Here is a 14138-nt window from a genome sequence, read left to right as displayed (position 1 = left end):
GGATAAGCTGAGGGGAAGTGGTGCAAGCCGTTTGGCGCCTTTCAACTGTCCCCAGATGGGCGTCGCAACGCACTGGGCACGCACACAGTTGAGGCGGAACATCTCTCTTCTTCACTCCTCTCCACCCTCCCCCTCATCTGGGGCGCTGCATGTCTTTGGTCTCTCTCCTCGTCACTCCACTCCCAATCCCTCGCTGTCTGACGTGATATGTGGGGACACGTCGCTTTAGGCGTGAATGTTTGCGCAACCTACGTTGTCCCCCCTCGCATGCAGAGCGGTTCGCTACACCCGTGCCTGCGCCCTCCTCATCTCTGTCACTCTTCACCGCACTCTCGCCCTCTCTCCTCCTCCCCCCGCTCTCGGGCTACTCGCCCATGGGGGGATTCACCACTCACCCACCCCTTGGCTTTCGTTTTCACGGGTGGTCTTGCTGAGTTGGAACAGTCGTCTCATCCTCCCATCTCTCTTGTGCCCAACTTCACTCACGCATCAGCGCTCACTTTGCTAGGTTCTTCTCGTCCCGCAACCTCTCTCTCTTCACCCACCTAACAACTAACCGAATGGCTCGCTCCCGTGCAGCTCCTCGTACCAGCGGTGGCAGCAGCCGCCACGCCTCCGCCGCCGCACCGCACCCGCCACCGAAGGCGGCGGCGCCGCTCCACCAGTCGACACCCCACCCGCAGGCGCAGGCACACCCGCAGCAGCCGAACGGCGTTACGAACATTTATGTGCAACGTCCGATGGCCGGCGGTGGTGGCAGTGGCATCCTCGGCACGATGGCGGCCGTCGCCGGTGGCAGCGTGCTGGGCCACGGCATCAGCAACTACCTCTACGGCCACAACAACCAGGCTCCGACGCAGCCTGCAGAGGCGCAGCAGCTGGCGCAGGCTGCGCAGCAGGAGGGGTACGCCTGCACGCCGCAACTTCTGGGCTACTCCAAGTGCCTTGAGGCGAACCCCGAGTCCGCCGACGGCTGCAAGTGGGCGTGGGACTACTTCACGCAGTGCCAGAGCGAACACCCGATGCCGCCGCCCCAGGCGTAGTCCCCTGTCAGTGGGCCAGTGCTAGTAATCCCGACGAGGGCAAAGGGGGGGCATGCGTGCACGGGACTGTGCGCGCATGGGTATATTTATTTTCCTCCTGTAGACCAAGTTTGAAAGTACAAGAAGCGAGGCGAGTTTTCCCCTCTCCCTCTCCCTGCGTGAACGACCCAGCCGCACGCATCGCCGAGAGAAGTGGCGCATGAAACAACGGAAAAGGACAGCGGGACTAGAGAGGGGAGAAGGGGGACAACATGCGGACCACACACGTGACTTGGATGCACGCACACGCACAGCTCAACGGCGCGCACCGCCCCTCGCCATTCGCCGTCCCACCCCCCCCCCCCCGACACACACACACACACACCTCATCAAGCTAAGCACGAGCGGACACGGAGAAGACAATGAAGAGAAAGATGCGGATGCTCGTCTGTTCTGTGCCTTTTCGCTCGCTCTCTCACTTGCGCGTGTATGTAAACCTGCGCTCTTGTTTCTACGCGTGGGCGTGTGCGTGTCTGGGCTTCTTTGCTCGGCTTTTTCTCCTTCCTGCCGCAGTCCCTCGCTTGGCCTGACGCCGGCGTGAGGGTAGTAGGGAAAGGGGAGCAACAACACGCACACGTCTCTGTTTAGGTTCTACACGAAAGATAAACAACCCCAGCAACGGTGTGTGTCTGCGTGTGTGTGTGTGTGTGTAATCTCTTCAGACAATAGACGCAGGCACACAACAGACATGATCGCCATCGTCACCTCCGGCGCTTTCCACTGTTTTTTTTGGGGGGTGCAGTGCTGCTTGGCCATCCGTTTGGCAGACACGTGCTTCCGAGCATATATAGGGCATACAAGAGGCCACCTCTCCACGATCACGCCTCTTGTTTCCCTCCATTACCGCACAGACGTCGTGTCTGCCTCCTGGCGCCTCATCACTCGTCTTGTCTCCGGCCCACTCCACTCCCCCACACCCACCCACCCCCGCCCGCCCTCTCACAGAGGAAAGAGGCCACACATCGCATACATAAAGCGCACGCGCAAAGTCGCACAGCCACATACGAAGTCGTGCACCCCCTGCCCCCTCCCCCCTGGACACGCGTCCCTGCTACCCACACTCATTAACACTCTTGCAGCCTCTCTCTCTCTATGCGAGCAGTTCTCGATGTACGCACCAGCTTCGGCGGGCAATCACACCAGCAGATGCAGCAGCCGTAACTCGCAAGCGGCACCCAAAAGGCCGCGCCACGAAGGAGTGGGGTGGTGTCGAGGTCGCTCAGGACGTGACGACTCGGAGGGGGTGCAGGTCTGGGGTGTCCTCGTTTCGCAGAACCCGCCGTCGAGGGAAAATGGGCTTCTGACATACGCGCAGCGTTGCCGCTGCTCTGCGGCAGAGGCAGACGCGCCGGGAAAGGGGTCAGCGAGGGAGTCGATGAACTCATCGTCCCTGCGCGACTGGGGAGAGGACTGGTTGTGGCGGCGTGTTCCACCGGCGATGCGAAAGCTCTACTTTCCAGTATGCCCCAACAGCGAGAACAAGTACCCCTGCGCACCATCCTCCCCAGAACCTTCTGAGATGAGTGCGACAGCCCTGCTGCAGCACGGAGGAGACAAGTCGCACCCCCTACCACGCCGCCTCCTCTTGCCTCTGTGCGGCACTCGGAGCAACAACTGCACTGTCAGCCTCGGTCGCCTTGCCAGCAACGACATAGGCTTCATCACAAACCCCTGTGTCAGCAGCGTGCATTGCACCATTACCTACCACCCAGGAAGCGATCGTCGTCGCGGTGCCGCTACTGCGGTGGCCGCCGCAGTAGCGGCAGAAGACGAGGAGGCACTGAGGGCCACGGACGAGGCAACCATTGCCGTGGACAGGGGCGTTGCTCGTCTTCACCGCAGTCCTCTATCGGCAACAGAGGCGCCGACTTCGCCGCACCCGCGGGGCGGTGCAACCGCCCGCAGCGCCGCCGCCGAGAAGCAGCAGCAACCGTCCGTCAACGCTCATGTTCTGCTCTCTGACTACAGCACGAATGGGTGCCTTGTCAATGGTCGGATGGTGGGCAAAGGCTGCTCCGCCCGTCTGTGCGACGGTGACACGGTGGAGCTCATCAACGCCGGCCCGCAACGCACGGCGGGCTACAACTTGTCTTTTGTCTTCCTCAGCGCGGACGCGTGGGTGCGTTGGGTGAAAGAGCAGCAGCAGCAGCAGCAGCCACCGGAGGTGGCGACGACACAAGGCGCGGATGAAGGCACTGCCATGACGGCGAGGGCTGCGAGGAAGGAACCGCAGCAACATCAAGCTCTGCAGATGGCCGCACGACGGCGTGCGCTGCTTTGCAGAGCGCAGTGGAACGTCGAGGCGCAGGTGCGGCGCATGTACAACCACAGCGTTGATGAGTATTACTCCCTTGATCGGACACATCCACTGGGCCAGGGAACATTCGGCGCCGTGTACCGTGCCACCTTACGCACCAGCGCGTCCGCCTCATCGCAGTCGGCGTCCCTCCTTCCCACTGGGGGTGGTATCGCGGCTGGCGGGTCCCCGAGTTGGGAGTACATCTTCAGCAGCGCCAGCGTGAGTGAGTGGCCGGCGAACCCGGCAGAGGTGGCTCGGCTACGAGACGCCTACATACGAGGCAAAGAACAACAGGCGCCAGCCACGGTGCTGCGCGCGTCCGCGTCGGCAGCCTTGACGGCAACATGGAAGGCGGAAGCAACCACGACGGACCCGGTATCACAAGTGTTCGCTGTCAAGATCATCCGCAAGCGGCGCATGTTGGTGGAAGCCCTTCAGCAGCTGCGACAGCCGCAGCCGCAGCGTACCAAGGAAGGCGAAGGCAGTGCAAGTGGAGCGCCGGTATCGTGCGTACAGAGCACCGCAATCGCCACGACTGGTTCTGCGGGCACAGTGGTGGGGACGATATCGTCCGCAGAGGCCGCTGTGATTGAGCAGCTATTGCTCTTGGAGACGCAGCCCGACGATCTGGCTGCGCAGAGGCGGGAGGAGTGGACCGCAGGTGCACTCGCCAGTCTTCAGCTCGCCGACAGCATGCCCGCCCCCCTGACGCCGTTTTCCTCGCTCAGCGCATGGCGGAAGTCGAAGCACACGTCACGAAACGACGGCGCCTCAGATGATCGCGGAGATGCACAACCATCGCCGCAGCAGCACGATCGTGAGCAGCGTCGTCGCGAGCTGATCCGCTGCCTCCCCGTGGCGCTCCGCCGCACATATGAAAGAGAGCTGCAGCACCGCCGCCGTCAGCAATGCGAAATTAACGTTCTCCTCGCTGTGCGTCACCTCAACGTCACCGCGCTGTACGAGGCGTTTGATCAGCCAGACCACCTGGCGTTGGTGATGGAACAGGCGACTGGAGGGGAGGTATGGGACCTGCTACAGACCTACAAACGACGTGAACGCAGGGAACAAGCAGGTGCCCGTATGAGCGACTCGGCCACGTGCGGCGACTTCGACCACGACGACGACCTCGTCTCAGTCGGCGGCCCGCTGCCGGAGTTTATGGTGAAGACCATTATCGCTCAAGTCATTGAGGCGGTGCTGTACCTTCACACGATGGGCATCATCCACCGTGACTTGAAGCTCGAGAATCTCATGCTGCACCGCCCCTGCGACCGCTACGCGCTCAACGCGCTGCAGCTGCAGATGTTGATCCATCAACTCCGCGCCTACGCCCACCAACGCCATGCAAGCGACGCGTCCACGTCGCCCACATGCGCTCCCCACGCTTGCAAAGAGAACAGCGAGGCGGTGGAATTCACGAATCCGCTGTCGGTGCTGCACACAGTGCACATACCACGGCACTTGTGGCCGGTCGTCAAGGTCATGGATTTCGGTCTCTCGCGTGTGCTCGACCACCTGCAGACACAGCTGTTCGAGCCCACAGGGACACCGCACGGCTTCACCGGGACAACCTCGCAGACGCCACCGGACGCGGAAGGCCGGTCTGCTGCAGTGACAGTCGCCACCACGGAGGCGGTGCCTGAGCGGGTGAAGCTCATCTACTCCCGCAACGACGCCACGACGAGCTGCGGCACCCCTATCTATGCAGCCCCTGAGGTCACCAACCCAGCCCTGCGTCCGGACAAGGTAGGGTACAGTGCAGCAGTCGACATGTACTCCGTCGGCGTCATCGCGTACGCGCTGCTGACGGGGAGGGCGCCGTTTCCATCGAAAAAACACCCGCGGCGGCCAGACGGGCCACCTGTGGTGGACTATGACGCCCCCCTGTGCTTCGAGCGACGCCGTCGCCGTCCAGCAGTGCCGCAAGACGATGCCGGTTCCCCAGGCAGTGCTGCGTCGATGCCATTGCGACGGCTGTCCAGTTCGGCTGCCCGCCCCCCTGTTGCTGTCGCGTGCCTACCTCCGCTGTCAGTGATAGAGTCGGTGCGCGTCGTGCTGCAAGAGCGCGCCGAGACGTCAGCGGCGCCTTCCACCGCCTCGGCCAAGGCACAGCAGTGGCATCGACACGCCGAGGCGGTGGCGGCGTATCTTTATCGTGCGGAGCAGACGGACGCCCATGCGGAGAGCAGCGCTGGCAGAAGCAGCGCCGCGTCGGCAGACACATTCTTTGACGTCACCGTGGAGCAGCTCTGCGCGTCACTCACCACTTACGCCGACATGTGCGCGTCGGGCGGGCTGGAGGTGGACCTTGACCGCCTTCTGTACGTCTCTGCAGACGCCGCCGCAACTGGTGTGGAGGCGGCAAACGCGTCCGTCGGTCATGTGGTGTCGACTGATGGGCACATCACGGAAGTGTCGCTACCACCCGTCTCGGCGCTCGGCTCCTCCTTTCTACGCGGGCTTCTGGAGAAGTACCCGTCGCGGCGGCTGACGGCTTACGAAGCGCTGCAGCATCCGTGGTTGCGCGAGTGCGTGTAATACGTGAAGCGATGGATATGGCGAATCCGTCACCATCCGCTGGCTTCGTTGATCTCTGAGTGGGCCGTTCTACACGCGGAGCGGATTCTCTTGATGGCATGTTCGGAACGCACGGCTGTACTGTCCCCTCGCTGAGGCTTGAGTGGAAGGATGGGAAGGGGTCAGCCGTGCTGGGGTCGTGCGCCAGTGCCGGACGCTGCGCTACAACGTCACCCAAATAAGAAACTGCGGAGGAAGCGAGGAGCAAAACAGTATGGGGCCTGAGGCACGGCGCCGCTGCTCACCAGGAGGACGCCGCAGCGCCCTCTCCCGCACCTGGGCGCTTGCGCACTTTTGTGCGAGTGGGCCTTTCCGTCCGGACGCACCCTCGCCGAGGGCCCAGCCGACATGACCGCACTACACCACTGCCTCCCCCCCCCACTGCACCGGACCTCTTTTTATCCTTCAGTACTCCCCCCTCCCTGCGCCTCTTTGCGGTTCATCCCCGTCTCTCTTCTCCACTCGCTTCTACGACTGGGCATCAACACCGCTGCACGCGTGTGCCACCGCTCCCCACAGTTGCCGTTGTTGCGCCGAGACTTCTCTGCCACCGGACTCTCCCACACGCACAGATGCGCATGGATTCTTCTCTCCTGCCAGTTTGAAACTCAGCTGCGCTCTGTCGTTGGTGTTGTTTGCTGGCTTCTTCGCTGTAGTGGACTGGAATTCTGCCGCCATCGGATTACAGCCTCGGCCATATACACACACACCACCCCTTCCCGCTCCGAGACAGCACGCATATCTGCCATCGTCGTCGCAGCTTTCACCCCATCCGCGAAGGCGCCGCGCTCTGTTTCCCTCTCCTTTTCTCAGCCCACGTTGGCCCTGTATAAACATTCTTCTCCTCTGCGTGTTTCTCTCTCAGCCCCCTTCACCCCTCCCCCTCCGCGCCACCACCAACACCATCGCCACCACTCACTTTGCGTCGCATCCATCCCATCTTTGGTTCGCCGCCAGAGTCATCGTCACCTCTGCTCCGTGGGTATGTGCGCGTGCGTGCATTCCTCCTCGCTTGGTTTCTCTTGTGGTTCACTCGCGCCTGTGCTTCACGAATACTGCGCCCTCTCCCCTCCTCCTGCACTGCTGCCCACGCACCCCTCGGTGCCTGCCTTTCTCTGTGTTGTGTTGTGTGTTGTGTGTGGGCCTCGCCAGCACACCTTCATATTTTTCTGCTCTGCGCCGGCCACGCACCCGCCCCACGCGCTCCTCCTCTTCTCCTTTGCCTCGTCTGCGTCTGTGTCGCCGTCACTCTTCCTGCGCCGTTCGTCTGCGTCTCTGCGGGCTGAGCGGCGCGTCTTCCCCCCCCCCCTCCTCCTCCTCCTCCTCCCCGCTTGGGGTATGGCGGTGTGCTCGTAGTGTGAAGCCTGCAAGTCTACGTACAAACCCCCCCCCAATTGTCGCATGCTGCGGTGACCGGGCAGGCTGTCCCAGCCGCACGAACCAGGAGAACGAGAGTTGCTAGCGTGAATACATCAATACCTACAGGCACACGCACCCCCGCAGTGGCGGCGGCGACGTGGACATCGGACACAACGACGGCTTCCTCTTGCTCATTCTGGACTCTCCCTCACTCCCTCACTGGCGAGCGAGAGAGAAGAGGCTCGCTGTGAGTCTCTGCGAGTGCCCCTCTAGCTGAACTCACTTTTCTCGCTGCGCTTCGGCCGCTCCCGGTTCTTCTCTCGCTTCTCTACGTGGACTCACACGTGGGAGCAGGCATAAGCACACCACAGAGAGGGAGAGAGAGAGCCACACGGGCGGGCGGGCAAGATGGAGCCCCGGCGGCGGCCGGAGCTGACGTTTGCACAGGCGAGGTACGTCAACACGTCTCACGCAGCGACCGCCACGCTTCCGGTCGGCTGCAACTTTTTCGCAAGCGTGTCAAGCGGCGGCTCCATCGCGATGAACTTTCTGTGCGTGGCAGTGCCGGTGTTAGCGTTGGTGATGCTCATTTTGTGGGTGGCGCGGTTCGGTGTCATGTGCCTCGAGGCACAACAGATGCGGCACCGCGCGACCCACTGGGGAACACTGCCGAGTTACGCCGAGGTGCAAGCCGTGGCGGCCGCCCTGCGGCCAAAGCGTCAAGCTCAGTCGCAGGAAGCAGCCGAGGATACTACGCCTGCTGCAGCCACAGCAGCAACCGAAGCTAGAGATAATATGCACTGCATCATCTGCTTCTCAACTGTCGTTGACCACCCCGTGGAACTGCTGCCGTGCGGTCATCAGAAGTTCTGCGCCCACTGTCTCGTGCGGATATGGCAGTGCTCTGGGATGTACCGGCGACTTCGGTGCCCGTTGTGCCGCCAGCCCGCAGAACTCCTGTGCCCCGTACCCGTTGCCGACTCGAAGCCCTCTGTCGATGATGTGTTGCTCTTGCGGAAATACAACGGCGGCTTCTGCGGCACGACGAAGCTGTCGCTGCTGGACCGCTGTGTACTGCGGCTGCGCGTCATGACGCACGCGCGTCTGCTGCCCATCGTTATCGGACTCCGCATCGTCGTTCTCCACGTCACCATGTTCACCTACATACTCTTGCCGGCAAGTCTGACTGAGGTCACTGGCGTCGCACAGCAGCCGCCACAGCAGACTGCTCAACCCCGCGTGCCCTCGTCAGCCTTCGCAGCCGCGTACGCCAGTGCCGTTCACGCCTTCACCGCCGTCGTGTACACCGCCGCGACGTACGCGGACGACCTCTTTCTCGTAGCGGTCAGTATCATTCTCACAGGCCACCTCCTGCAGAGGGCGCTATTCAAAGACCTCAAGCCCTAAGCCGCTGTCTCGGAAGGAGTGTGTGCGCGCATATTTGCATTAGCGCCCCCGCCATTTCTCTGCCCTTCCCCCCCCCCGCTCGCCTTGGCAGTGATCGTCTGGAATTGGCGCTGGGCCAACAACGACCGCGATCCACTCAAACGCGCCACCACACACGACGCACGGTGTTGAGCCCAGGGGGAACACACAAGGCGACGGCATCCAGCAAGTGGCGTCGCGTTACCTCGCCAAAAAGCGGTTGACTGTGAACCGAAAAGATGCCGACCATCTCTGCTTCGCCCTAACGCTCCCGTCAGCACCACAGGAAACCGCCCTGGTCGCTGCATCTCTGGTGTGCTCCATATAACCTCTTGTCAGCTGCTCATTTCTCCTCTTCTACCTCTGTCGCCCCACCCCCACCCACCCCCACACACACACACCGTGATAAGCTCAGCGAAAACACGTAACGCCAACCAGAATACCAAAGCTGCGCTTCCTTCGCCAAAATGACGATGAATTTTGGTAATATGACCCTCGGGGGGGCCATGGCCACCTTCGGGGGTCAGTCAAACCCAATGTGTAACTACACAAGCCCACTGGCGAAGAAGTTCGTGTACAAGGAGGTCGGGAAGGTGTACTACCCGCTCCGCCGTCACGTGTTCCGCACCAAGGTTCGCACTGCTGCCGAAATCCGCTTCAACGAGATCGTCAAGCGCTACATGAAAGACAAGATGACGTTCAAGAAGGGCTGCTATGCTGCAACCATCACGAACACCGTAGAACTGGACCACATGGGCAGCATCATCCCGAAGGACGAGTACGAGGTGAAGCGGCTGACCAGCTATATGACCAGCAAGAAGATGAGCAACGACTATAAGAAGCACATGCAGGAACTGTGGACCCGTGTGTTGTTTGTGTGCGAGTCGACGAACCTGGTCGGTGCGACGGAGAATGCGGCGAACCAGAACTCGCGCCCTGGCACAGATGAGGAATTTATGTCCCTCATCTGGTACTCCTCCTTCTTCACGACACTCATAGCGTTTGTTGTGACCCTCATCGTCTGGTGGTACCGCTACGGTCAGGCCCCGCAGTACGCGGAGTTCAAGTAATCGGCACTACAGTCATATCAAAACAAAGACTCACGCACTCACTTCTCTTGTCTCTTCCTTTTCTAGGTGGGAAATCGTAGCATTTAAGCGAATAGCCAATGTGACTCCTCCCTCTCCCTCTCTTTGCTCGCTGTTGTGGGGCAAAGTCAAGCAGAAGACGGAGGGAGAGGGAGGGGGGCGCACTTCGAAGTCACGACGTCCGCACGTTGTGCCTCCTTTGTTTCTGTCTTTTCCGGAGCCTCGAGTGGAGCACAGTTCGTCCTCGCCTGATTTCCTTTTCGGTTGTAGCTAGTTAGCTCCTCGGCTTAGTGTTCTCAAATGAGCTCTCGTGTTATCTTTAAGGAAGGCGTGAAGCCTCCGTGAGCGGTGATCGGGGGAGGGGGGGGGCCACACCCAGCAAAGCTTCCGTCAACGTATTCTGGGCCTCATCGAAGCCCCGGGCCGGCGCGCCGCGTTCTCCTACAATAAAGCCTTGGCGGAGAAAGCCAGCGTGCCTCTGAGGAGCGCGTCAATTCTTTGCAGGGACGTCGCGATCCCTTTTCTGCGTAAATAACGCTCAACTTCATGTAGTGACTCTGCCATCATTGTTCGCTTTTCCCCCTTCTACTCACCCCAACGCTTTCTCGCCCGATCATCATTTAGGCTCCATTCGTTGTTCTTGTTGTTGCTGCGGAAACACACGTTGGCTGGTCAGCTATTGGCACCTCTCCGCCTCTAATACGTAGCAGCACAGAGAAATGAGCGATGAAAGAGAACAAGCGATAGCGCTGCTGCGAGACCTTAGAGCGACTGCAACCCCAAAATTTGTGGACAGTGGCGAGGCACTCACATACCTGGTGTACAAAGATGAGGCTCTTGAAAAGGCAATTACATTTCTGAGCCCGGCGTACGTTAAGACCACCCCAGAGAGCATGCAGTCGCTGCGCGTCAATCATGAGCGACTTGCGAACACCGCTATCGAGCGCATATTTGATACACATACACAAGTGCTGCGGTCAAAGCTTGCCGAAGCTGAGAAAGTGGCGGACATGTGGAAAAGGGTTGCTCTGTTCAGAGGCGCTGAGGAGGGAAATTCCGTGCGCCACATCACCTCTGCAGAGCCGGCTCTCTGTGCTCCCGGGCGTGTCTCCGTCAGCTCGCAAGTCTGCAGCACACAGGTAGGCGTAGCTGCAACCGAGAGCAAGACGAGTGTGCCACCGTGTGCGTTGGTCTGCGAGGCAGTACGGGAATGGCTAGCAGACTGGAACCTGAAAGTGCAGTGTCTTGTAAATGAAAAAGTAGAGCTCTGGTGCTTGTCGCAGCGTTGCCTCATCACTCATCTGCGGATAAACCGGCATGAGCATGAAGTTGGACGTCCTTTCTTTGGTGGCAGCCTGAAGGTGCTGGGTAGGCGAAGCTCAGCACGCCCTGCACCTCGCAAGATCAATAATGCACGGTTGAGCAACGGAAAGGCTTCGTGTATGGAGAGTGGGGAAAAAAGTGAACAAGGTGCATTCGCACCCACGGTCGATGCGCCAGGTGAAAATCTTGTGAAGAGCTCGACCGTTTCTTCCCAGCATGCTGCCGCTTCCAGTGTGTCGACGCCCAGTCTCCCTAACCCTGGTACTCATTTGCCTCGGGGTGCTCCGTCTGACTCACCATTGTACGTTATGCAGACCATCTTCTTGAAAGCACGCACGACACAACTCAGCGGCAACCAGCGGACCTCGACATCGGGCAGCCCAGTAGGTCCACTGCCTCACCTACCACACATATGACTGATGAGGTCTGTGTTTTGGTGCTTTATTCCTCTGCTACTGTCTCTGATCTCTTCTTCTTGTCGTTGTCGTTGTTGTTGTTGGCGACTTCTCCCATCCCATCGGCCCCACCTACGTGCCGAAAGGGAAAAGGCTGCGTCGCAGCACGGCTAGGAGCAGGCTAAGCTCAGACACGTCGGTTGACAATGGTTGCCTCGTTTCGTTGTTTGGTTTCCTATACCCCGATGTATGCCACTTCGACTCTTCTACGCTTCTCTCTCTCTCTCTGTGTCTGTCTCTTGGATTGTGGGGCACTTGCTGGTGTTGGTCGACGCCAGCAAACTCCCGGAGGGGTGGAAAATGAATACAAAGAGAGAAACCGCCCTGCGATGGCCACAAATTCAGGCCCTGTGGCCGAAAGACGAGTTCAGCAGCAAAGTTTGATTGGCTCTCTTGGCTGAAAGCTGGCGGAAGGGCGCCTCATGCCTCAAAAGATGGCAGCGCTCCTTCTTCGTTGGGTTTCCTTCCTCGCGAGAAGACGTTATGTTGAACAGCTCTGTTACAACTATGATCTTCATGCCCCCACCGCGTAGATCTCCTCCCTCCCTCCCTCCCTCCCTTCCTCTCTCTCTCTCTCACGGTTTACTCATTACAACTTCACTGGACCTGCGTGTGTGGACCTGCAGCGTATCCTTGCCCCCCCCCCTGCAGCGGTCACCACCACAACGGGCTCTTTCATGGGCATGGCCTTCAACCCAGTGTGCAGCTGTTTTTCTGCAGTCTATCGTTCACTGGGAGGACGACCACCGGTAATCTGATGCGCTCACCCAACTCTGCCCCTCTGAAATAGGCCAGCTTGCCATCTCCTTGGGCAACGACCCCCACGGACTTCGATCGGAGCCCCTCTACACGACCCGCGGCAATGTGAATGGCTGCAGGCGTTTTCTTCGAAGGAAACGCCCCATGGAAACCGAGGTAAACTGAAGCAAACATGCGGCATCGCGTCACAAGATGGATAACACGCCGCCCACCGCTAGAAGCGTAAACTACACCATAAACCCTTTTCTCGGTCACGTGAGTGTTTCGCTGAAGCTGCGCAAGCGGAGCAGCAACGCCAACGACATTCATCATCACTACCTCCTACAGCGCAGGTGCTGCAGATGCCGTCACAGTACCTCTACCTGACTGCGCAGCGTCGCCGGAGCTGACGCTGGAGAAGGTGTCTTCGCCTTCCATGAAGGAGAGAATAGAACCTACTGTCCGGCGCGCAAGGGGAAAATCACCTCTTACAGCTTGCCAGCCCTTGTCGACATAATGGAGAGGCCCAGACAGAGCCCCTGCAGTGGGTTCAATGTCCAGGGCACTGAGAGCAGCGGCACAAGCTGTGCAGCGCTCGCTACCTTGGTGGTCGAGACCCCATTGAGGTCTCCTGCGCTGACCACAATGACACATAGCGGTACCCTGTTGTTCTTTGCTCGAGGTGATTGGTCACGAACGGAAGACGACAGGATCAGCCTCTGGCGTGTAGGTTTGGCTGGACATGTTACGTATCCGCCGGTGAACGGAGCGCTAACTCTCATGGGCGACGGCGCGGTTGTGTTCTCACATGTTTGTGGGGTTGCTTGCTTGCTCTTCACCCGTGGCCAGCGACCCTCTGGCAGCGATGACAACACTAGGCGGCACTACCACCGCAACGCGACTGCAACGATTGCGAGTAGAAGGCCACCCTAATACCGCACGCAAGCGCATACACAAGCGCGCACAACGACGACGACGACGACAACAACAACAACAACGCAGAATCAGAAGCAAGCGGCAGCCACTGTTAGCTGAGCGCCTGGCTAGCCTGCACTCCGCAAAAGCGGGGAGATGGCCCCTGCTGTTGTGGTTGTTCTCCTTCGGGCAGTGACTGTACACACTTCCTCCTCCCTTCATGTTGTTGAGAGGCGCGCGCGCCATCATCGCTGCGACCGCTGCAGCTGCGTCTTCTTCTCCGCTCCACTCTGTCACCCCCCTCCACTCTGTCATCTCTCACCGGTGTGCCTCCCTTCGACTCGACGTCTCTGCCCGCCACCCGCCTTCGCGACTTATCTCCCGGTTTTCGCGCTACTTTGCAGCTGAATTGTTTCGTCGCACATTCGTAAGACTCTCGCGCCCCTCTCTCCTACTCCCCACCCGCCCACACACGTGCGCGCATACTCCTGTAGATGTGTGTAGAGCCATACAGTCGCAACGGCCTCTTCCACACCTTCCACATCTCGACCCCCTTCCCCCTACTCGCCTCCCACTCTCTAGAAAACCAGTTGTTCACACAACGGACAGACTCACTGGACACTTCAGCACACCTCTACCTCCCCCCCCCTCCATTCCATCCTCACTCCAGCAGACGGTTTCCTTTGCCTTCGCGCTTTGCTTACCTCCACCTCTTAGACGCACGCACGTACGGCGACACGGTGCTTTGATCACGCATGCGAGGGCCTTCGTATCGTGTTGCAGCTGTTTCCCCCTTCCCCACCCCGTTTATCTGCTGATGCTGCTCTGCCTTCCTTGCTCCCACCCTCACCTTTGCTGGTTCGCCCTCTTAGTC

General features: G+C 60.0%; 5 protein-coding genes across 5 annotated transcripts; all 5 read left to right on the top strand.

The window, feature by feature from the left end:
• Positions 1-560: 560 nt before the first annotated feature.
• Positions 561-1043, top strand: LPMP_040630 (hypothetical protein; the record flags this gene model as incomplete). The annotated part of the gene is made up of 1 exon (XM_010705407.1): positions 561-1043. One exon carries the CDS (start codon positions 561-563, stop codon positions 1041-1043), a length of 483 nt encoding a protein of 160 aa, XP_010703709.1.
• A 1147-nt stretch (positions 1044-2190) lies between these two features.
• Positions 2191-5922, top strand: LPMP_040620 (serine-threonine protein kinase-like protein; the record flags this gene model as incomplete). The annotated part of the gene is made up of 1 exon (XM_010705406.1): positions 2191-5922. The coding sequence occupies one exon, from the start codon at positions 2191-2193 to the stop codon at positions 5920-5922; it is 3732 nt and encodes a 1243-aa protein (XP_010703708.1).
• Positions 5923-7728: 1806 nt separating this feature from the next.
• On the top strand, positions 7729-8727 carry LPMP_040610 (hypothetical protein; the record flags this gene model as incomplete). The annotated part of the gene is made up of 1 exon (XM_010705405.1): positions 7729-8727. The coding sequence occupies one exon, from the start codon at positions 7729-7731 to the stop codon at positions 8725-8727; it is 999 nt and encodes a 332-aa protein (XP_010703707.1).
• Positions 8728-9212: 485 nt separating this feature from the next.
• LPMP_040600 (hypothetical protein) lies at positions 9213-9815 on the top strand (the record flags this gene model as incomplete). Its single annotated transcript, XM_010705404.1, has 1 exon — positions 9213-9815. One exon carries the CDS (start codon positions 9213-9215, stop codon positions 9813-9815), a length of 603 nt encoding a protein of 200 aa, XP_010703706.1.
• A 737-nt stretch (positions 9816-10552) lies between these two features.
• Positions 10553-11572, top strand: LPMP_040590 (hypothetical protein; the record flags this gene model as incomplete). Its single annotated transcript, XM_010705403.1, has 1 exon — positions 10553-11572. One exon carries the CDS (start codon positions 10553-10555, stop codon positions 11570-11572), a length of 1020 nt encoding a protein of 339 aa, XP_010703705.1.
• Positions 11573-14138: the final 2566 nt, after the last annotated feature.

This window comes from Leishmania panamensis, assembly GCF_000755165.1.
Source record: "Leishmania panamensis strain MHOM/PA/94/PSC-1 chromosome 4 sequence".
Classification (NCBI taxonomy): Eukaryota; Euglenozoa; class Kinetoplastea; order Trypanosomatida; family Trypanosomatidae; genus Leishmania; species Leishmania panamensis.
Note: the sequence above shows the minus strand (reverse complement) of the source record. Positions and strands in the feature narration are given on the sequence as shown.